Source organism: Temnothorax longispinosus, chromosome 5 (assembly GCF_030848805.1).
Source record: "Temnothorax longispinosus isolate EJ_2023e chromosome 5, Tlon_JGU_v1, whole genome shotgun sequence".
NCBI lineage: Eukaryota > Metazoa > Arthropoda > Insecta > Hymenoptera > Formicidae > Temnothorax > Temnothorax longispinosus.
The window spans coordinates 11,547,264-11,571,450 of NC_092362.1; the positions used below are offsets into that span (position 1 = coordinate 11,547,264).

At 36.6% G+C, this 24,187-nt stretch overlaps 1 protein-coding gene across 12 annotated transcripts in view; it reads right to left on the reverse strand.

Moving 5' to 3' along the window:
• Positions 1-24,187, reverse strand: part of Spir (spire type actin nucleation factor) — a 179,911-nt gene that overhangs the window by 104,868 nt on the left and 50,856 nt on the right. For 8 of the 12 annotated variants that reach the window (XM_071778389.1, XM_071778386.1, XM_071778387.1 and 5 more), the window contains 2 exons: positions 20,044-20,181; positions 6,800-6,918 (listed from right to left, as the gene is read on the reverse strand). In XM_071778389.1, coding sequence (XP_071634490.1) covers positions 6,800-6,918; positions 20,044-20,181 — 257 coding nt within the window. The remainder of the gene's footprint in view (positions 1-6,799; positions 6,919-20,043; positions 20,182-24,187) is intronic. The other 4 variants (XM_071778390.1, XM_071778393.1, XM_071778392.1 and 1 more) reach the window with 1 other exon arrangement.

The window sequence follows — 24,187 nt, forward strand, 5'->3', positions numbered from 1 at the left end:
GTCAGGGAGATAAACATAATATCAAACAAGATATTTTACAAAAGAAGAAAGAATTGGAACTAGATGAAAAAATTAGAAAACAAAGGATGATAGTCGGCAATATCAAAAGAGATTTTAGGAGAGATCAAGGGAAACAAATAGCGCGTGCAAGTGTTCGTTCGGACACTTCACAGTGCTAACCAGATATCGGCACATTCAATATAAAAATAGTTAATTGGAACTGTAGAGGATTTCAAGGCAAGAAAAATGAGATAATCAAAAGAACACAGGAATTCGATATAATTATATTAACAGAAACAAAGTGTAACAAAAATAATATATATATCCCAGGATTCAAATCGTATTGTAAACTGAGTAGAGGTAATAGTGGAGGAGTAGCAATCTGTGTCAATGAAAATATTGAATTTGAAATTATAAATGGTTGGCAAAAAATAAATAATATATTTGATATCATAGGAGTAAGACTTATTAATACAAAAGAAAAAATTAATATAGTTGCAGTATATAGAAGACCAGAAGATATAAAAGAAAGGATATGGAAAGATATATATAAATTCGAGACCAGAAACCTAGAGACTATTATTGCAGGAAACTTTAATGCACATCACGTACACTCTATGGAATTGTTATGATATTGACAAACATGGAGAAGATTTATATGAGAACATGTACGATAATGAATATATATGTGTAAATGTAAATACATTAACGAGAACGGGAGCAATAGGACACAACATTCAAATAATCTAGATCTATTTTTTGCCACGTCGAGAATATGTGACGATATTGAATATGAACAAATCAATGATACTTGGGATTCAGATCATTATCCAGTAGAAATTCGGCTGGCAACAGAAATAGAAAGTTATATTAAGATAACTAATAGGTTCTCTACCAAAAAAAACAAGATGGACAGAATACAAGAACACGATAGAGAAAATAATCAAGGAAAACATAGAAGAATATAGAGAGACATTATTTGGAAACAAGACCAATAAGGAAGAAAAATACTCTGCGTTTATTAATGTAATGAAAGCAACGATTAAAAACATCACGGAAGATGGAAGAAAAGAAAGAGGTCAGAATAAAGAAGATCAACAGAATAGAAGAACAATGGGAGATAAACCAAGAGGAAGAAAAGTTATGTGGTGGGATGCAGAATGTGATGAAGCGATGACAAGAAGACAAAGAGCGCTAAAGAATTAAAAAAAGAAAGAAGGATTTACACTCATTAGTAGAATACAACAAGAAAAAAGCGGAAGCAAAGAAGATTATCAACACTAAGAATTGATAAAGTAGCTCCACCAAGTGTTCAAGTAGAAATGATGGATCAGGAAGTATACAACACGGAAGACAGCTTGGAAGATAAGTTTACAAGAGAAGAACAAGAGCACTACAAATGATTAAGAAAAATTCGGTACCAGGAAGAGACGGAATAGAATATTGTATGTTGAAAGATATGACTGAAGAGATGGAGGAGGTGATGTTGAAAATATGTAATAAAGTGTGGACAACGGATTGGTTCCCGGAAGATTGGAGGAAATACCAGACAATGTTTATAGACAAAGTTGGAAAAGAAAAAGTCAGACCAATTGCACTATCATCTTGCATAGGAAAAGTCATGGAAAGAATGGTGAACGAGCGCATGGTTTGGTGGGCGGAACGAAATAACAAGCTAGCGAGAGACCAGAATGGATTTAGGAGAGGAAGGTCATGTGCAGAAAATTTAGTCAGGTTAACTACAGATATAAGGAACGGTATTTATACAAATCAATATATTTTGGCGGCCTTTTTAGATGTCTCATCAGCATACAATAATGTAATATATAGTATATTAATGACAATATTAAAGAAACTTAATTGTCCGAAAAATATTAGGAAATATATAGGTAAATGGCTATATTATAGAGATACGGAATTTATTATTACTAGACACTACAGACGCGCGCTTCGCGCGCGCTATTTAGCTTTAACATTATGCTATTACTATTACATTATTAACTCCTTGATACACACAACTGTCAAAATATACAATGACAGCTGCAAATGAAGTAAGCGCAGCAAGAGAACCAATCGGCATCGCGGAAAAGCGACAACAATAAACTTCACATCTCCTTTTTAGAAGAGGAATGGTCAGGAATCAGAATATAGAAGAGTATATAGGGGATTACCTCAAGGAACTGTACTTAGTCCATTATTGTATGCGTTATACACATATAATGTAACTAACAAAGAACAGGTCGAATATGAATCGGTTCAATTTGCAGATGATATAGCAGCGTATGTCAAGGGGCATAATAGAGATGATAATAAACAAAAATTAAAAAAAGCTGTGAATAGTATTAACGAACAACTTACAGAGTTAGGACTTCAATTAAAACCAAAGAAACAATAATAGTACAATTTTCTAAACACGGTGGTTGTGACATAGAATTACAAAACACGAAAATATATGCACAAACAGAAGCTAAGTTTCTAGGAATATGGTTAGACAGTAAGTTAGAATTTGCAAAACAGGTACACGAAGTAAAAGGCAAAGGCAATAAAGCGATTTCATTAATGGTATCAAGAGACACGGTAGTGTCTCGCGCCAAGTACACGCGGAGCGAGACCGACCGTGACTCTTTTACGCGACGCGACGGGTTGCGAGTACCCGAGATGTTGAGATCTCGATAACGAGTGAACGGATCAAGTTCTAAGTAGGCTTGATCGATAGCTTGGGGTCTAATTAGGGGGGGGTTTCTCTCATAATATTCCGCTACGTGCCCTACGAGCGGAGATATTGCGACGCAAAGTCCAAATGTGAAAATTTTTTATTAAGATACGTCGTCGTCGTCGTCTACGTCGACCGCTCTCATCTCAATATTATTATGATTATCAGAGAAACGTCACTTTCACTTTTTCGACGCTGGCGGCGCAGGTATCGCCAGTTTCGATATCGCGCGCGTATTTCGAAATTAGGTCGATAGACTATCGGTCAGGAGGAAGATTTCTATTTAGGTAAATTAGGTAATATATAATATATATTGAGTTAACGGAAAAGAAGGTTCTCTACGCTTGGCAGAAAGTGCCGCTAGGGAATTTTTAAGTCGATTCTTATGAATCAAGCTTGAATTCGATATCTAGGTATCCCAGGTTGCCGATGACGAGCTCCAGATAGTGCGCTTCATAGTTTTCGGTGTCCAGGTGTAATAATACGTTGAATTCGATGTCTACGTGTCCCAGGTTGCCGATGACGAGGTCCACATAGTGCGCTCCGTAGTTTTCGGTGTCCAGGTGTAATCGTACGTTGAATTCGATGTCCACGTGACCCAGGTTGCCGATGACGAGGTCCACATAGTGCGCTCCGTAGTTTTCGGTGTCTACGTGTATTAATACCTTGAATTCGATGTCCACGTGTCCCAGGTTGCCGATGACGGGATCCAGATAGTGCGCTTCATAGTTTTTGGTGTCTAGGTGTAATCGTACGTTGAATTCGATGTCTAGGTGTCCCAGGTTGCCGATGACGAGGTCCACATAGTGCGCTCCGTAGTTTTCGGTGTCTACGTGTATTAATACCTTGAATTCGATGTCCACGTGTCCCAGGTTGCCGATGACGGGATCCAGATAATGCGCTTCATAGTTTTCGGTGTCCAGGTGTAATCGTACGTTGAATTCGATGTCTAGGTGTCCCAGGTTGCCGATGACGAGGTCCACATAGTGCGCTCCGTAGTTTTCGGTGTCTACGTGTATTAATACCTTGAATTCGATGTCCACGTGTCCCAGGTTGCCGATGACGGGATCCAGATAATGCGCTTCATAGTTTTCGGTGTCCAGGTGTAATCGTACGTTGAATTCGATGTCTAGGTGTCCCAGGTTGCCGATGACAAGGTCCACATAGTGCGCTCCGTAGTTTTTGGTGTCTACGTGTATTAATACCTTGAATTTGATGTCCACGTGTCCCAGGTTGCTGATGACGGGATCCAGATAGTGCGCCTCATAGTTTTCGGTGTCCAGGTGTAATCGTACGTTGAATTCGATGTCTAGGTGTCCCAGGTTGGCGATGACGAGGTCCACATAGTGCGCTTCGTAGTTTTCGGTGTCCAGGTGTAATAATACGTTGAATGCAATGTCTAGGTGTCCCAGGTTGCCGATGACAATGTCTAGATAGTGAGCTCCGTAGTTGTCGGTGTCTACGTGTATTAATATCTTGAAATTGATGTCTAGGTGTCTCAGGTTGCTGATGACGAGGTCCAGATAGCGCACTCCGTAGTTTTCGGTGTCTAGATGTAATACTATAATACCTTGAATTCGATGTCTACGTGTCCCAGGTTGCCGATGACAAGGTCCACATAGTGCGCTTTGTAGTTTTTGGTGTCTAGGTGTATTAATAACTTTAAATCTGAATGTAGGACACGTAGATATCGAATTCGAGGTATTAATACACGTAGACACCAAAAACTACGGAGCGCACTATGTGGACCTCGTCATCGGAAACGTGGAACACCTAGACATCGAATTCAACGTATTATTATACCTGGACACCGAAAACTATAGAGCGCACTATCTGGAACCCGACATCAGCAACCTGGAACACGTGGACATCGAATTCAAGGTATTAATACACCTGAATACCGAAAACTGTGAAGCGCACTATGTGAACCTCGTCATCGGCAACCTGGGACACCTAGACATCGAATTCAAGCTTGATTCATAAGAATCGACTTAAAAATTCCCTAGCGGCAGAATCAAGAGACACGGTAGTGTCTCGCGCCAAGTACACGCGGAGCGAGACCGACCGTGACTCTTTTACGCGACGCGACGGGTTGCGAGTACCCGAGATGTTGAGATCTCAATAACGAGTGAACGGATCAAGTTCTAAGTAGGCTTGATCGATAGCTTGAGGTCCAATTAGGGAGGGGGGGGGGTTTCTCTTATAATATCCCGCTCCGTGCCCTACGAGCGGAGATATTGCGACGCAAAGTCCAAATGTGAAAATTTTTTATTAAGATATACTTTAATAAGAAATCGAAAGGTATGGAAATGAACACAGCATTAATGTTATTAAAAAGTTTGATTAGATCAATTACAGATTACGGGAATTTTGTATATTTTCCTAAAAAGGAAAATCAAAAATTAAAAATGGAAAGAACACAAAATTTAGGAATTCGAACAGCGTTAGGATATAGAAATAGTACTCCAAACAATGTGATAATTGCTGAAGCAAAAGTCACTTTACTCAGGGATAGAGCAGAATTATTAGCTAGGAACTTTTTAAGTAAGATTAGTATATACGTAGAGGAGGATTTATGTACAAAGATAGAAGAGCTAGTTCAAAATGAAGATTACGCCAGATATAGACAACCTCTTCATCAGAGAAGTATAATAGGGAAAACGTGGAGAAGAATAAAATGGTGTAAAAAAAGACTGGGAGCAAGAAGAAAATTTGAAATATTCGATATAAAATATGAAACAGTAACGAAACAAATAAATATAGATTTAAGCACAGGATATTGTCGGAAGAAAAAAGGAGTAACAGATGAACAACTGTTGGAGAAGATTAAAATAACACATGATATGGAAGAAGGATTCACAGTAATATATACAGATGGATCCAAGAAAAGGATGGGCAAATCGCTAGGTGCTAGTGTGGTAATAGAAGAACAAGAAGTGGCCTATAATATTAGCATCTCGAAGAACTGCTCTACTTTCACCGCGGAAGCAATAGCAATCAAAGCAGCTCTAGAAATAATAGAGAATGAAGCGGATAGCAGACCAAGATATATAGCGGTTTTAACAGATGCCAAGGCAGTTTTACAAGCATTACGTAATAATCACCTAAGTGTATACAAAAATAGGTACATAAACGAAATAAGAGAAAGACACTTTACTCGACTTTGTAATGAGAAGAAGAAGAGGATAGCCTATGTGTGGATTCCAGCTCACGTAGGAATAATCGGCAATGAGATGGCGAACAAATTAGCAAAGGAGGCAACAGAACAGGAGGCCGATGATTATATAGAAGTACCATTTTTGGATTTCCGACAGGAATTTAAAAAGGAAATTTGGAACAAAACACAAGATTCACTAGTTAAAGATGCCAGACTTAAAGAAATTTTTTATTTTAAAAATTTCTACAATAGAAAAAAGAAGAAACCATGGTTTCACAAGAAGAATGAAGAGAGATACTTTATAACATTGATTAACCGATTGAGAAGTAACCACTACAACGTCAATGAGTCACTAGCACGAAAGGGGTATATAGATGACGCTAGGTGCGAATGCGGCAACGAGTGTGAAAGTATCGATCACGTGTTATGGAGGTGTAACAGGTATGACGAGGAGAGGGAGAAACTGGATAGAGAGCTCAGACTGAGGGAAATAAATGAGGAGATAGATATTACAAGGACACTTAGAAGAAAGGAATGGATCACAATTAGAAGCATATATAATTATATTAAAATGATAGGAAGGATCATATAAATAAGAGGACAGACACAACATAGGTTAAGCATCGTTGTGCTATATGGCTCCAGGGTGGGGCCGAAGGCACTAAGTTTCTCTCAACCGAGAGAACTCCAAAAAAAAAAAAATTGTTCGAAGTGTGCTGAAGTGATTTGAAGTGTTATTTTATGCAAATATTTTTTTATTTAAAAATACCATGCAGGAATTCTCAACGTGTCAGCTCTCCACATTTGTCGCTTTTTACGTCATATCTCCCGAGATGTCGGAAAAGAGCCCAGGAGCCTTAAGATCGAAAACAAAAACAGAAATTCTACACATTAACATGCTATATAATGAAAAAAATATGAGAGTAAACCTTCAAATCAAAGTCGACAGGTATCACTTTCTTGGTCCGCCTCGTAACATCCAAATTTCTTCCAAATGGTTTTGGCAATAATTCATGTTCAATGATATCCTCTCGGTTTTGTGTTATATCTGAAAAGTCAAATTCGTTCTCAATATGATAATTAAGTTTAGATTGATACTAATGTGTGAAAATGCATTAAAATTATTTATATGTTGTTACGTAATGAGATGAAGAAATATGATTTAGAAATGAGAAAAAGATAAAGAGACTTTGACAGGTACATGGAATAGTAAAACATACTTCATTATTCCTCTTATTATTATATTACTTTATTATTAAATATCAGAGGCTCAGATAATTAATAAATCAATTAAGAAAATAAGGAGTACAGTGCTGCAACAAGGTGTTAGCGTTGATAAATTTGTATATACAGACGTTTCGATCTGTTACTAGACCATCTTCAGTGTAGAATTACAAAAAAGTCCAAGATTATAAAAAATTAAGACGCAATCTAATAATTATAATTACAAAAAGTCAAATATTAAAAAAAATAAAGACGCAATACGCATAATTATAATAAAAACCGCTATACATGTGTGTTGTATGTATAGTCGACGTCACAATCAACGTTGTGAAAGGAGGATTAGTCTTTCGGGCTTTTATGTTTAACATAACTTTCTCTGTTTAACCCTCAGTTACTTCACAGGGTCTGAGAGACCCTGCACGTTTTTAAAACTCGCGCCCTTTTTAAACGCGCAGTGGGGGGAGTTTGAAGGTCTAGTACTAGCCTGGCCACTTGCGAGAGTCCGTCCGGTCAAAGCAGCCACGGTGTTGTGAGCGCACAACGTAGTTAAGAATAAAGAATGCACTTGGCAACACTAAGTGCCTCCGATACGAAATCCGACCCTAGCGACGAAGACCGCTGACGCGAAGATCTGCACCAGTCTCGGGAATGACCAAATATAGTCATCCCGGACATCGAGGTATCAAAAACGCTGACAACTAAGTCAACCATACCGAGCGGATAAAGCGCCCGCTTTTCCGACGAGCGGCGGGCAGTCGTCAGTCAACAATAACGTGCGTCGCGTATATAAAAGGTCGTAATTTCGCGAGTATCATAATTCAAATAAAAGGAATTGTATTGAAGATTAGAAGAGAAATATATTGGGCTGTAATTTTATACATCGTGACGAGTGTTTCTTCTCCGACCCGAGATTCCCGAATCCTGTGCCGACCCTGAGAGCAGCTCACGGCACCGGCACAACAACGGCAAAAAGTGAGAAGTGGGACGATAGGGTCTCTCAGACCCTGGTGAGGTAACAGCTTGACAAAAATGATATTTGTAAAAATACAAAGTATATAAATCTTATAAAAACAGTGTATTTATGCAATTTAATGATAGAAAAAATATTCTGTGTTGTATAAAAAGTAAAATCATTCGTTTCTCGGGCTTTACACGAGACGGTCATGTCTCTCAACCAAGTTTATATTCTTGCTCCATTTCTGTTTACCGCCCGTTTACACAATTTTTAACTATGACTCAAATATTTCTGTAATTTTGACGCACAATGACCTATCATTGTTAAATTAACTTGATAAGGATCCAAAGTAAGGGTTGAAACGTCGTTATATCAATACTGCCAGTCAGGCCGACTCATACGTCTTGTTTTAAAAAGTAAAATATTGAATTTTATTGGTTTATAGAATCAAATAATACCTAGTTTTTCATGTGTCTATTTTTAATAAATAAAGTATTTTTTCATGCATTTTTATTGCATTTATTCAACATTTTTACCGATTTTATACAAAAAACATGAATTTTTACCTCTCCATAGCCGCCATTTTGTATTAGCCATATGAAACTTTTTGAAAAATATTTTGTTACTCTTCTACATGTTTATATTTCATGCCCAAGGTCGTAAGTTTTACTATTTAAAAAAAAATCTGTTTTTTAGAGACAATAATAATATAATTGATCAATTTTCTTCAAAATTATGAAATTTTACTTTGCAAAACAAATATACTTTTTGAAACCAATCGTTATGACACTAACTTCTTCTTAAAGTACAACTCTTGACGTATATCAAATTATGTATTATAAAACCCTTGTATCTTTTTTTAGTCAGTACTACGTCAATTTGTAAAAAAAAAAAACAAATTTTTTCGCTTTTTCAGAAAAACAAGTTTTCTTTTTTTTTTATAACATTTACATTTTTTAATTTGGAATAATCTAACTTACACAGTTTTGTAGATCTTTAAAAAATGTATCGATTTAAAAAAAAAACGTCAAATTGATGCATTTGTTTTAAGGACGTTCTCTCGTCCTTATACTAAAGAAAATCGATTTTCTTAGGATTTTCTTGAAACTGTAAATATACGTTAATTTAGGTGTGCTTTATGCGTGGTATAAATTTCAGTACCTCTTCCGGTATAAAAAATCAAGATACTGAGCCTCAAAGTTTCAACTTTTACTAATGAAAAGGTTTTCCAGGCCAAACGGTAAGAGATACGAGGTTGGCCAAGAGGACCAAAGTTGCTCCTCTCGTCGAGTTCTATAAGGAAAAAATGCCAAAACTAAAAAAAATTAAATTTTAAAATTTTTTTTGAAACTTTGAGGCTCAGTATCTTTATTTTTTATACCGGAAGAGATACTGAAATTTATACCACGCATAAAGCACACCTAAATTAACGTATATTCACAGTTTCAAGAAAATCCTAAGAAAATCGATTTTCTCTAGTATAAGGACGAGAGAACGTCCTTAAAGATACAAGCTGGAGAAGACAGGGTCTCTCAGACCCTGGTGAGGTAACAAAGGAAAGTGAAAACGTAAGGTAACTGAGGATTAACATAAACGACCCTACAACATGATCGTCATGTCAGAGGAACGTGAAGTTGGCACCCAACTTTTACCAAATCAATTTTTTGTATAGGAAATTGTAGCATTTTGTTTGTAGATATTTGTAGTAACAATAATTTCGTTTGTATGTACATGGTGTGATCAAAAAATTTGGGGACTTCGCTCATAGAAGAAGTTAGAGAATCAAGGTCAGAATTTTCTTCTTGATGGGAATGGACCCCCGGAAAAAAATCTCTTATAATGTCTTATACTTAAATAAGTTTCAAAAAATTGTTATTTTCAAATGTTATTTTTTAAGTGTGCCACTTTATTATAAGAATGGACTCCACGATACAACTGAAACAAAAATTGTGCCGCTCCATAACTTAACGCGAGACAATGTCGTGTCTTTTGAGACCGTTCCTATAACACTGTTTGTCAAATTTTAAATACGAGAAACAGATCCCATCGAATGCCATCTATCGGATACTTTGAGATACAATATTGTGATCTGATCATATATAATCTTATATGACTAATATTTATATATAAGTTCATATATGATTATATTATTTTCAGTAGTTTAAAGTTTAAATTATAAGCCAAAAGTATATTCGTAGTTCGCCAACAATATAATAAACAATTAGACTTTCATTTCATCCGACTACAATTGTTCCATATTATTCCATGTTCCATATAATATTTCAAAAATATTTGAAAAAAGATTATAAAACCAATAATAAATTTTTTTAATATTTTGGTACGAGATTATAAAACAATAAATATGTAGATCTAAATTTTTAATATTTCAAAAATATATTATATAAAATATATCGATAAAAATATATCAATAAAATATTCTTAATAAAGGAAGATGCATGGTAGTATAACTTTCCGCGCTAGTTCGCAACGACCGACGCCGCTAGGCGGCGCATACTCAATGGTAAGACTAACAAGTAAATTTTAGTTGGGGGCTAATATAAGCAGGCCTCCGGCGAAGCAAATGACATCCGCGAGACATATCTTTGCCAGTGATACAACGCAAGGCTAACACTGCTGCGATGATATAGATATACAAAATAGTATTTTCTAAAATAAGATGTAAATTTTTCAAATATTAAAAAATCTTTCAAACGTGAAACAATTACTGCTAATTGGGTTAAACACATTTTATTTTTTAAAACAATATTTTTAAAAAATCTACAAAAATCTTATTGAATATATTTATTTGCAATCTTTTAAAAATATTTTTGAAAATATTTTTCTGACATGATCTAGCGGGCGTAAAAACATTCTAAAAATATTTTTGTGAGTTATTTTGATCTTCCTGAAAAATATTTTTAAAATATAAAAATATTTTGTGCTGTATGGGATATTATTGTCTATTGCAAATACGTTATAACTTTTAAACTATTCAACAACAAAAGGAAAATTACTACAAATAACTACAAACGATTCTGAAAGACATGGCGCAAGCGGATTCGAGATATCTTAAGGGGGTATTCTTGTGTAGAATTCTGTTTTTAGAGGTCACTTTTTAGAATAAAATAAATTTAAAACTGTTTGTTTTCTTTCTGAAATTTTTTTACACATATTTATTGTTGCTTTAAAAGCATGTATAAATTTTGTTGGAAAAAAAAAATAAATTTAAAATTACAAACAAAATTGTTGTTACTACAAACAACTACAAACAATTCTAAAACACATGACGCAAACGGATTCGAGATGTATATTTAAAATTGACAAAGATGCGTTATTATCTATTGCAAATACGTTGTAACTTTTAAATATTCAACTACAAACGAAAGAAAATTACTACAAACAATTCTAAAACACATGGCGCAAGCGGATTTGAGATATTTCAATTTTGGGTAAGTAATTTAAAAATTTTTTAATAGATATGTTGCGGGCAAATCCGCATGATGTGCAGTATCGGCATTGCCCGGACAAAGTCAACATTGCACAACGCGACTGGGCAAAGTAGTTTATTAGCGGACATTGCTCGGTTTAATGTAGGCAAAGTTAACACTGCCCATCCAGCGATGGCAATGTCAGCAACTATTATCACATTGCGGACTTTGCTCGGTTCCAAGTGGGCAATGTCAAAAATTAACAGTTAGCCTTATGTAGGCAGGGGAGAGGCTCAGTTTCCACGCGAGACGAGTTAAACCGAGAGCCAAACAAAAATCACGTATGATAGGCACCACGACGAAACTTTTTGGGACAATAGCCGGTGTCATGTGGAACACGAAAACGCAAGTATGGCGGCCTGGAGGTGTCGCTTTTGCGCAGCGTAATTTTTTGAATGTGTTAAAAAAAACTGTGCTTCTGGGGAATGGGCACCAATCTGATTCTTGTTTTATATTGTTTATTTGCGAGCAAAAGTACGCAGGCCGTATGTGCCATACCGATGCGGCGTCGCAAACAGTCCGTCATACTGATGAGAACGTATCGTTTTTTTGATGCAATGTTCGATTTCGTACACCAAGCTAATTTTTTGTGGAGAGCTAGATTTTAATTGTTTATCAACGAATATGAACAAGCCATACAGTTTCGGCGTCTCTGAGTACTCGCACTGGTGCCTAAGATACATGCAGTAGTGAAAAAAATGACGTCTTTGCGTCAGTATGGCGGGTACTCAGAGACGCCGAAACGGTATGGCATGTTCAAATTCGTTGATAAACAATTAAAATCTAGCTCTCCACAAAAAATTAGCTTGGTGTACGAAATCCAACATCGCATCAAAAAAACGACACGTTCTCATCAGTATGGCAGATTGTTTTCGACGCCGCACAGTGGGAAATTCCGTGCTGTTTTTGGACAAAATTCTTGTGACAGCACAATTTTTAAGATATCCCGTTGATTTTTTTTTTAAATGCTCAGGAAGACTTGTACATTAATGCAGTACTGCGGAAATATATTTGTCGCACAACGAAAATTGTTAAACATAGAGTGCAATCCAGTAAATATGAAATTCATGCAAAAAACGGTAATCCCTTCATAGACACAAGCTTCTAGGGTATAGTTTAACCGAGATGGATATCATTTTAACTATGTTTCAAGTCGCTGATAACAAATTCAAGCTTTAAATTTCAAAATTAATTTGTTTAAACAAATTATCTCAAAGTAAGATGTTTTATAAATTTTCATTTCAAAATCTGTGGATACAATTACATACAAAAAACATAGTAGGCCTTCAAAGTAATATCTTTTAGATCCAAATTGTTAATAATAATTTACGATTATTTTTTTAACCTAAAGTATAATATCTCCTATATCTTTATTTAAAGGAATTAACGGAAGATCATCAAGCGAAATGAATATAATTTTCATGATTTTTGATAGCTGATTACGAATTCAACCTCAGAATTGCAAAATTAATTTTTTTAAACAAATTTATTTAAACAAATTATCTGAAAATAATATTTTTTATGAATATTCATTTCAAAATCATTCTGCAGATGGAATTACATAGAAAAAATAGAAAAAGCCTTCGAAGTAACATCTTGTAGATCTAAATTGTTAATAATAAAGGTTGATTATTTTTTTATAATATCTTTTATTTAGTATTACACAATAAATACCGCGTCAAGGTAACAGTAATGAGAAGAGTTTTTTTGTGATTTTATGCGTTTTTAATTTTTACTTGTCAAAAATTGTTCTGCTTCAAAAGTCAATTCTTGAACCTTTTTTAATTCTATCTCTCTCAATGAACTAATCACTGGATCAGATGATACTTATGCATAATGAATTATATCTTTGTTAGTTGCACTTCTTTGGTACATTCTCGTGTTACGGATGTCAAATGACTGCGCGGATTGTCGGGACGAACAGAGTTATAAACAAATAACAATGTATACATAAACCGAAAATTAGTTGAAGTTCTTGTTATTGGCTAGCTCGTCAAGTACACTACAATATGAGTCATCGAGAAATTCTGGTGTCTGTATTAGAATTGATTCCGTTTTTTTGTTCCTTGATGTGTAGCATCTCTGATATAAGTCTCTTAAAATTAAAAATTAAAATTAAAAAAATCAAAAAAATTAAAAAAATTAAAAACGCATAAAAAATCACATTACTGTTACCTTGACGCGGTTAAGGGGCTTATATCTTTTAATATTAAAAACGATAACCAAAGACAGTCAATCATAAAAGAAAATTACTATTATCATTAAACAAAAACTCAGAGAAAATTATACAAATATATATTTATTGTGTAATACTAAATATAGTAAAAAATATTATAAAAAAATAACCAACCTTTATTATTAACAATTTAGATCTACAAGGTGTTACTTCGAAGGCTTTTTCTATTTTTTCTATGTAATTCTATCTGCAGAATGATTTTGAAATAAATATTCATAAAAAATATTATTTTCAGATAATTTGTTTAAATAAATTTGTTTAAACAAATTAATTTTGCAATTCTGAGGTTGAATTCGTAATCAGCTATCAAAAATCATAAAAATTATATTCATTTCGCTTGATAATCTTCCGTTAATTCCTTTAAATAAAGATATAGAAGATATTATACTTTAAGTTAAAAAAATAATCGTAAATTATTATTAACAATTTGGATCTAAAAGATATTACTTTGAAGGCCTACTATGTTTTTTGTATGTAATTGTATCCACAGATTTTGAAATAAAAATTTATAAAACATCTTACTTTGAGATAATTTGTTTAAACAAATTAATTTTGAAATTTAAAGCTTGAATTTGTTATCAGCGACTTGAAACATAGTTAAAATGATATCCATCTCGGTTAAACTATACCCTAGAAGCTTGTGTCTATGAAGGGATTACCGTTTTTTGCATGAATTTCATATTTACTGGATTGCACTCTATGTTTAACAATTTTCGTTGTGCGACAAATATATTTCCGCAGCACTGCATTAATGCACAAGTCTTCCTAAGCATTTAAAAAAAAAAAATCAACGGGATATCTTAAAAATTGTGCTGTCACAAGAATTTTGTCCAAAAACAGCACGGAATTTCCCACTGTGCGCCGCATCGGTATGGCGCATACGGCCCGCGTACTTTTGCTCACAAATAAACAATATAAAACAAAAATCAGATTGGTGCCCATTCTTCAAAAGCACAATTTTTTTAACACATTCCAAAAATTACACTGCGCAAAGACGACACCTCCAGGCCGCCATACTTGCGTTTTCGTGTTCCACATGACACTGGCTATCGTCCCAAAAAGTTTCGTCGTGGTGCCTATCATACGTGATTTTTGTTGCTGGCTCCCAGTTTAACTCGTCTCGCGTGGAAACGGAGCCTCTCCCCTGCCTACATAAGGCTGTTTAATTTTCGACATTGGCCTAGTTTACACCGATCACTTGATACGCGTATTAAATAGTAAATAATTAACTAGTAAATAAGTCTGATTATTGGCTAATCAGTTCAAATATACTATTTGATACGCGTATCAAGAGATCGGTGTAAACTAGGCCATTGCCCACTTGGAACCGAGCAAAGTCCGCAATGTGATAATAGTTGCTGACATTGCCATCGCTGGATAGGCAGTGTTAACTTTGCCCCTACATCAAACCGGGCAATGTCCACTAATAAACTACTTTGCCCAGTTGCGTCATGCAATGCTGACATTGCCTGGGCAATGCCGACACTGCACACCATACGGACTTTGCACAGATACAACTACAAACGAAATTGTTGTTACTACAAACAACTACAAACGATTCTAAAACATATGGCATAAACGGATTTGATTTATCTCAATTTTGGATAAGAGAAATTTTTTTAAATTTTTGTGTTCTTATAATGGATAAAACTACAAACGAAATTATTGTTACTACAAACATCTACAAACAAAATGTTACAATTTCCTATACGAAAAATTAATTTGGTTAAAAGTTAGGTGCCAACTTCACGTTCCTTCATGTCAGCGACGCTAACTTGGGAAAAATATTGAAAGGGCAGGATGCAAGAAATTCTTATTTCAAATAGTAGCCTTTTTTAGTGACCTTTACATTACCTGGAAGAGGGGGAGGGTATACAAAAGTATGTAGATTATATGATTACATGTAAAACAAAGTGTAGGTACAAATATTGTGTAAGAAAATTGCTGTTGTTAGGTCGTTTCTCGGTATAAAGCACCTGATTATAGTGTGCGTATCACGTTAGCGGCGCGCTACTTCGCCGATTATTAGGGATGAGGACTGAGGTCCCATGAAGCAGATTACGCGGAAGCGGAACGAGCGGATTACCAATTACAGAACTATTTTGACGGAATCTTGGAAAGGGTTCTATCAGAACAAACCCGTGATTGATGATACGCTCGTTCCACTTTTGCGTAATTCGCTCCATGGAACCCGACTCTTAGGGACCTCTGTGAAGTTGGCCAGATAACTTCAATGTATCGAATTTTCATTAATTGGTATCCATTGGTGGTCGTTTGGTGGTCTTTGGTAGTCTAGTTAGATCGTTTGGTGGTTAGTCGTTCTCTTGTATAATAAAAATAAAAGGCCATAGCCGGATAAGAAGGATCAATGTGCCCCCACACAAATCATGCTCATTTTTTTTTCTTTGATTGCGATCAGTGTCACTTACAATTTAGTCAAATATTAGCCCTTAATATTGAACCGTTTTGGTGTAAAAAATAAAAATAAAAATTTCGAAAATAATTCATATTCTTTGATCGGCTTAACCGATTTTGATAAAATTGTAATATGTTGTAGATATCATAGCGACACATTTGTGGAAAATTCAGGAAAGGTTTCTGATGACAGAAACATTGACAAAAAAAATAAATAAATGTTCTCTGCTCTTTTTTAGTCCCGATATCTTTCTGGTACAATTATGAAAAAATTTTTTTTAGAATCTTGGGGTAATTTCCTATCTGTTACGGAGCGCGCTCATAAATTTCTAGAAGTATTCTGGCAGCGCTCTGTGACATTCCTCTCTCGGTACACATCGACCTCTCACCGACACTCTTGAATGTGTTGGAACATAAACTAAATGTTTCGATATCCTTATATGGCCATAACATTTACACCGCTGTAGCTTATTGGTTCTAACACAAACATTCGATACTAGTACATGTGAGCTGAGAGGTGGTGTGCGCGTGATCCTGCCGATTCGACGGCCAGTCTGACAAAGGAGCGCTCCGATCGATAGTCAAACGTTCAGATCAATTGTAAAGTTAAGGATTAACTGACGCCTGTAAAATAGACTACTAATAAAGTGTTCCATAAAGTATCCTAATATATAGTCCAAGAGTCTTTCGACCCTCCGCCGAGAGCATAATCCAGCAAACATAAACGCTGCAACATTGGTCCTTCGAGCCGGATGCGGAGCGGACAAGTGTGAAACGGATCAATTACGGAATACCAGGCTAGAATCTGAACGAATACAACGAGACGAAGAAGGACGCAAGAGAGCTCGCTGCAAGATAGTCGAGCTTGTCCGTATATTCGAAGGTCAGACTCAACATAAGCTAGATCTATCCACATAGCGTGGAAAGAGATACATCTCGCACCGTCTTATGAACCGATCAGCTGAGGCTTCAGGTGCCGCGACATCTCTATAACGAGGATGCGACGATTATTTAAAACCGCTCGCTGACCGCGCAGAACACAGGAGAACGCCAGGCTCACATTGCTTCGGACATTGCACTCGATTCGTATAATCAGTGTAATTCCCGCCTAGGCGAGGGAGAATTAAGATTGAGAGACGCTGAGATTGCCGCTGACGACGACACCGAGGCTCGGGATGTCTTCGCTCGAGGAACTGTTGGAGACTCAGGCCAGCACGCAGAATCTATATAATAGAGCGGATCCTGACGAACTTCAACAAGCTCTCCAAGACGAGGAAGACTGCCACCGCCGTCCGGACACACATCAAGACCCTCAAGGGCTACTGGGAGACCTGTCAACAGCAACATGCGAGGATCTGTGCGCTCGCAGACGCGGAAGCACGACGACAACTTGAATACTTCACGACAGATAAGTTTTCGTATATTAATGATACTGTAAAAGATATATTAGAGAGACACGCTGTCCGAATGCCTTGAGAAATACAACCGAGTCACGCTCAATCAACCTTTGACGAATCTAATATTTTCCACGAGACACAAGCTACCGCTATTCATTTGCCAAGAATTAACATTCCGAAATTCGCGGGTGAGATCACAAAATAGGAGAATTTTCGCGATATATTTGATTCGCTCGTTTCTAGTAGAACCGACTTATCGAACGTACAAAAGTTACATTATCTCAAGGCCAATCTGACAGGCGAAGCTAGTCTAATATTAACAAATATTCAAGTTACGGATGCTAACTATAATACCGCGTGGGAGTCATTAAAAAGGCGATATGATAACCCGCGCGCTATAGTCAATGCACACTTACAAGCGTTTGTGGATATTCCCAGTGTGAGCGCCCACTTTCTCGATGGGTTGAAAACTTTGAGAGATACATCTCATGACATCTATACCGCGTTACTGAATTTAAAGAGACCGGTTGATCAATGGCAAGACCTGATGATTTTCATAATGATCTCAAAACTTGATAAGTCGACCAGACAAGATTGGGAGCTCTCACTCGGGGACGATGTCAAAATTCCGAACTTTGAGAGACTTGACGGGTTTCTTACCACGCGAATCCGCGCGCTCGAAGCGGTTAATTCAAACAGTAACGTGGAGAATAAAAAGTCACTAGAGTGGGTCGCGCCGGTAACAATCACTGCCAAGGTTATTATGCAATCGCTTTGGCTACAAAAAATTGAATGGGATGACCCACTAACGGGCAACTTACTGCGACGTTGTCTTCACTATCAGGATCAATTATCCGCATTGAATAAAGTTAGCATTCCTCGTTGGACCAGACAGGGTAGTGAGACTCAAAAAATTGAACTCCACGGGTACGCAGATGCCTCAAATCTCGCGTATGCAGCCGTCGTCTATTTGAGAGTCGAGTCTATCCTTAACCAGGTTCAAATTTCGCTATTATATGCCGAAACGAAGGTTGCACCGCTCAAGCTACAAAGCGTACCTCGACTTGAGCTTTGTGCAGCAGTCTTGCTTGTGCGCGCGATTGAATTCGTATGCAGGGCGATAAAACTCTCTCAGGTACCGGTTTTCTGTTCGACGGACTCTAGGGTGGTGCTCGCATGGCTGAGTGCTGTTCCCACCCGTTGGAACACGTTTATGGCGAATCGCGTGTCGGAAATACAGACAGCACTGCCGAATGCTGTCTGGAGACATGTAGCTACCCAGTATAACCCCGCCGACTGCGCGTCCCGCGGCGTAACTGCGGAAGAATTAATCTCGCACAGCTTATGGTGGCAAGGACCTCCATGGCTAAAGGAGCCCGCCTCCGAATGGCCCGTAAGTGAATCCAACAAGGACGTGGGTACAACGTTAAAACAACGTAAAACCGTTCATGGCCACGTAAGTCAGGCGCAACCGGAGTGGAACCTTCTCTCCGAGATCTCCTCGTGGCCCAAACTGATGCGAATTACGGCGTATCTACGCCGATTCACGCTTCATGCTCGTCGATCCCTTAAAATGTCGACATTATTCTTATCGGCAACAGAAGTACGCCTAGCAAAACAATTCTGAATAAAGGAGGTACAAAGAAGTCACTTCGCCACAGAGATCCGGGAACTTATACACGGCCGAATCGTTAAGTCGAATAGTCCTATCCTGGCCCTCAATCCTTTCCTGGATAACCAAGGGGTCCTACGCGTGGCCGGGAGGTTACGGCAATCGGAGCTAAACTATGACGAGAAATTTCCGATAATCCTCCCTAAATGTAGAATATCAAAACTCATTATACAATATATGCACCTCCGCGCACTGCACGGAGGGCTTTACACTTAGAATGCTCCGTCAGCAATACTGGATATTAGGCGCCCGTAATCTAGTAAAGAGTTGTATTCGAAAGTGCGTGACTTGCGCGCGAAAGCGAGCCACTTTATCTTGTCAACGTATGGGCGATCTCCCGGAGGTGCGCGTAAAACCTGCCAGACTCTTTACTTTTACCGGCGTTGACTATGCAGGACTGTTCTGTATCAGGACCTCTAAAGGGAGAGGTAAAAAAACACAAGGCGTACTGCGCACTGTTTATCTGTCTATCGACACGCGTTATACATTTGGAAATCGCGGACGATTACTCCACTGATTGCTTTTTAGCATCATTCGATAGATTTGATGCTCGCCGAGAGCTCCCTGCGATCGTGTAAAGCGATAACGGGACCAACTTTCAGGGTGCCGACCGCGAGTTAATCCGGCGGATTCGCGAAAACTTGAGCAAAATCATGTCGCATTTGATGAGATCGAGTGAAAGTTTATACCGCCTGCCGCTCCGCAATTTGGCGGACTTTCCTGGGAGACCGGCGTGAAAAGCGTTAAATTTCATTTACGCAGAATAATCGAAGACTTCACACCGACCTTCGAGAAGTTCACTACGCTGTAGAATAGAGTGCATCCTAAACTCGCGCCCAGTCGCTCCACTATTCGATGATCTTGATAGCTTTGACGCGTTAACCCCGGGACACTTCCTAGTCGGCTCACACCTTAAAGCTGTTCCTAATCCAAGCGTGGAGGACATAAATGTAAATAGATTATCACGATGGCAAACGATTCAACGACTGCAAGAACGATTTTGGAAGGTCTGGTCGTCTGACTATCTTAAACTCTTTACAACAACGTGGTAAATGGAAAACGCCACAAGCGAACCTCAAAGTCGGTGACCTTGTGCTTCTGCGACACCCTAACCTCCCCCCGACAAAGTGAGATCTAGGGCGAATCGTACAATGTCATCCCGGAGACGATGATCTAGTTCGCGTAGTAACGGTACGAACGGCAAAGTCCGTATTCAAACGACCTGTCACGCAAATATGCAAGCTGCCCGTTGAATCGTCCGCCAACTAACTTAGTTATAAGATAATAACGTGCATTGACTGTAGCTCGAACTTAAGTAATTTCGTTCACCGTTCTGAACGAGGCGGGTGGAATGTTACGAAACGCGCTCATGAATTTCTAGAAGTATTCTGGCAGCGCTCTGTGACATTCCTCTCTCGGTACACATTGACCTCTCACCGACACTCTTGAATGTGTTAAAACATAAGCTAAATGTTTCGATATCCTTATATGGCCATAACATTGACACCGCTGTAGCTTATTGGTTCTAACACAAACATTCGACACTAGTACATGTGAGCTGAGAGGTGGTGTGCGCGTGATCCTGCCGATTCGACGGCCAGTCTGACAAAGGAGCGCTCCGACGATAGTCAAACGTTCAGATCAATTGTAAAGTTAAGGATTAACCGACGCCTGTAAAATAGACTACTAATAAAGTGTTCCATAAAATATCCTAATACATAGTCCGAGAGTCTTTCGACCCTCCGCCGAAAGCATAATCTAGCAAACATAAACGCTGCAACACTATCAGACTATCTATCAATTTTTTGGAAACAATAAAATGGGTAGACGGTACTTTTAAAAAATAAAGTATTCTTTTTTATTTTTTAAAAATATGATGTTTTTGATACGATTGCCATATATTTTATGTAGAATTTTGGGATAGTATTCTACAAGTAATTTTTTTGAATCAATAAAATAGGTAAGCGGAAGTTAAAAAAAATAAAAGATTGTTTTTCATTTTTTTAAATTATGATATGCTTTTTGTACCATTGCCATATTTTTTTGTAGAATTTTGAGACGGCATTCTACAATAAGTAATTTTTTCGAACAAATAAAATGAGTAAGAAATACTTTAAAAAACAAAATTTTGTTTTTCAAAATTATCATAGTTTTTTGGTACCATCGCCATATTTTTATTTAGAATCTTGAAATGGAATCCTACAAGAAGTAATTTTCCGGAATCGATTAAATAAATAGGTGCAGATACTAAAAAAATAATAAAATAAAGTAAATTAAAATAATTATGAAAGGATAAACTATAATCGTATTAAATCAAATGTTTATTATTAATGAAGTACACATACACATATTAGCCCGGGAGGTAACGACACAAAAGTGTCAGCGATTTGATTAGTTTTGGAACAAAGTAATTTCTCTTGTTTTAATAGTGTTGTTGATGAAATGCAGAGTCTGGCTGCGCAGTCTCGCTGGAATGGGCGTTGCGGCGCCTTTGATCTTGTCGTAAAAACACTTATGTTGGAAGAATTTGATTAGTGCTGAGCTTTTATATATTTATTGTTTTTTGTATAAAGAAATGTTTTAGAAGAGTCTGGCATGCAACTGACACTGGAAAATGATGAGTCTGGCATCCTCCCAAAGTCGTTGTAAAAAGTCGATTTGTAGAATCATTTGATTAGAGCTGTAACTTGTCAAGATGTTGCTTTAATTCGGATTGACAGGGAGGTATATTTGACGCGTCAACTATACCTCCATGTAAATCCGAATTAAAGCAACAACTTTGGAGAGCGTCATACATCGCAACCATTTGGAGAAATGCTTATTTGCAGCATATGACAAATTTGTCTCCAATTGAGAATGGCTGGAAAGAAGTTGACGAAAAGTACGAGTTTATTTGGTTCGAAGGAGTGCAACTGCCCCCGTTCGTGAGCGATATATTACTTAAATCGAATGAGGAAGAAAATAAAGGTATATTTCATGAATTAATTTTATTTTAAATAAATGCAAAATTAATTTTGAATAAATAAACTAATAATAAAGTTATAATAATGATGCAACAAATAATTTGAAGTTAATAAAGATACTTATCATTATAATAACTTATTATTCATTTATAATATTATAATATTTTAGTTTATAAAAAGAAATATGATTTAGAAATATGATTTTAAGATAATAATTATTTTTTTGCAAATAAAACGAGTTAATTAGTTTAGTTCGTAAAAGTTTTGTTTTTATCGCAGCTTATTAAAATCGTGTAATTTTAATAATAAATTCAACTTTGAATTATTTTCAGATCATGAACGTACTCAATCAAAGGAAATCGAAGAAGAATCCGATGACGATACCGACAACACCGAGCTCACCGATGATGAAAATAAAAGTTCATCAGAAATTGAAAGTTTGATTACAGATTATCCAGATAAATAAATTAATAATTTTAATAAACAAAGTTAATTGATTTTTTATAAGCGTATACTTGCATAATGTTGACTACTTTAAAATATAGTTTTATTTTTAAATTACTTTATTTCTGATTATTACATAATTAATTACACATCATTCCACTACTAATAAGCACGAAATCGTTTACGTTTTTCCTTTTGGACAAGTAAAATCTTTTTCAATGAGTAATGCGTTAATAATATTTCGAGATACGGCGGGCAACGAGTTACCGGCGCGCTCGTACAGACGACTTTAAAGGGGGTGCCAGACCAATTTTCCAGCCGGTACAAGTAGCCAGACTTATTTTTTTATAATTTTATATATTTAAACTACCATCTTGACAAGTTACAGCTCTAATCAAATGATTCTACAAATCGACTTTTTACAACGACTTTGGGAGGATGTCAGACTCATTTTTCAGTGTCAGTTGCATGCCAGACTCTTCTAAAACATTTCTTTATACAAAAAACAATAAATATATAAAGCTCAGCACTAATCAAATTCTTCCAACATAAGTGTTTTTACGACAAGATCAAAGGCGCCGCAACGCCCATTCCAGCAAGACAGCGCAGCCAGACTCTGCATTTCATCAACAACACTATTAAAACAAGAGAAATTACTTTGTCCCAAGACTAATCAAATCGCTGACACTTTTGTGTCGTTACCTCCCGGGCTATATGGGTGGACTAATCTTCATCACTATCTTTATTGATAATAGGCGTGATGCTGTCCGTTTTAAATATATTTAGTGTAATATATTTAAAGCAGACGGCATCACACCTATTATCAATGAAGATAGTGATAAAGATCAGTCTATCCATATGAATATAACTGTAATAATATAACTGTAAATAATAGTATGAGTGATTATGTGAACAAATGTGTACTTCATTATTTTGAGTGCATGTGTACGTGTATGTGTATGTGTAGAGGAGACCGGGACGAAAGTCGGCCCTATTTTTTCGGTGCTGATTTTTAACAACAAAATAAATCATTTTAGTGAAATATAGTATACCATAGTAAAGAGTGAATCCTTGGCTACAAAATTTATATAGGCATTTTTTATCTATATCGCTTTGTTCAACCGGTATAGAGTAAAAACGACAAAGGTGCAAAAATGGAAGTCAAAATTCCCGGGGCGGAGTCGTGTCTTCATTCTCGGACTGGATTTTAAATGAAAATTCAAAATTCCGATCATGAAAAATGATAGGATACATTTTATTATTTTTTAATAAAAAAAATGGAAACATTAATTAAAAACACGATGGTGGAAAATAATTACAAGAAAAGCGCACACACTTATGTGCAGGGCGGCGGAATTGGCGGGTGATAATTTATCGGCGGCGACGGCGAACGGCGGCGTTAATACATTTTTTTAAATCCTTCTGACTTAAAATAAAGTTCAATTTTAACTTTTCATAAATAATATGAACAAAAATAGCAAACAATAAATACTCAGCACTTGTTTTCAAAATACGATTACTTT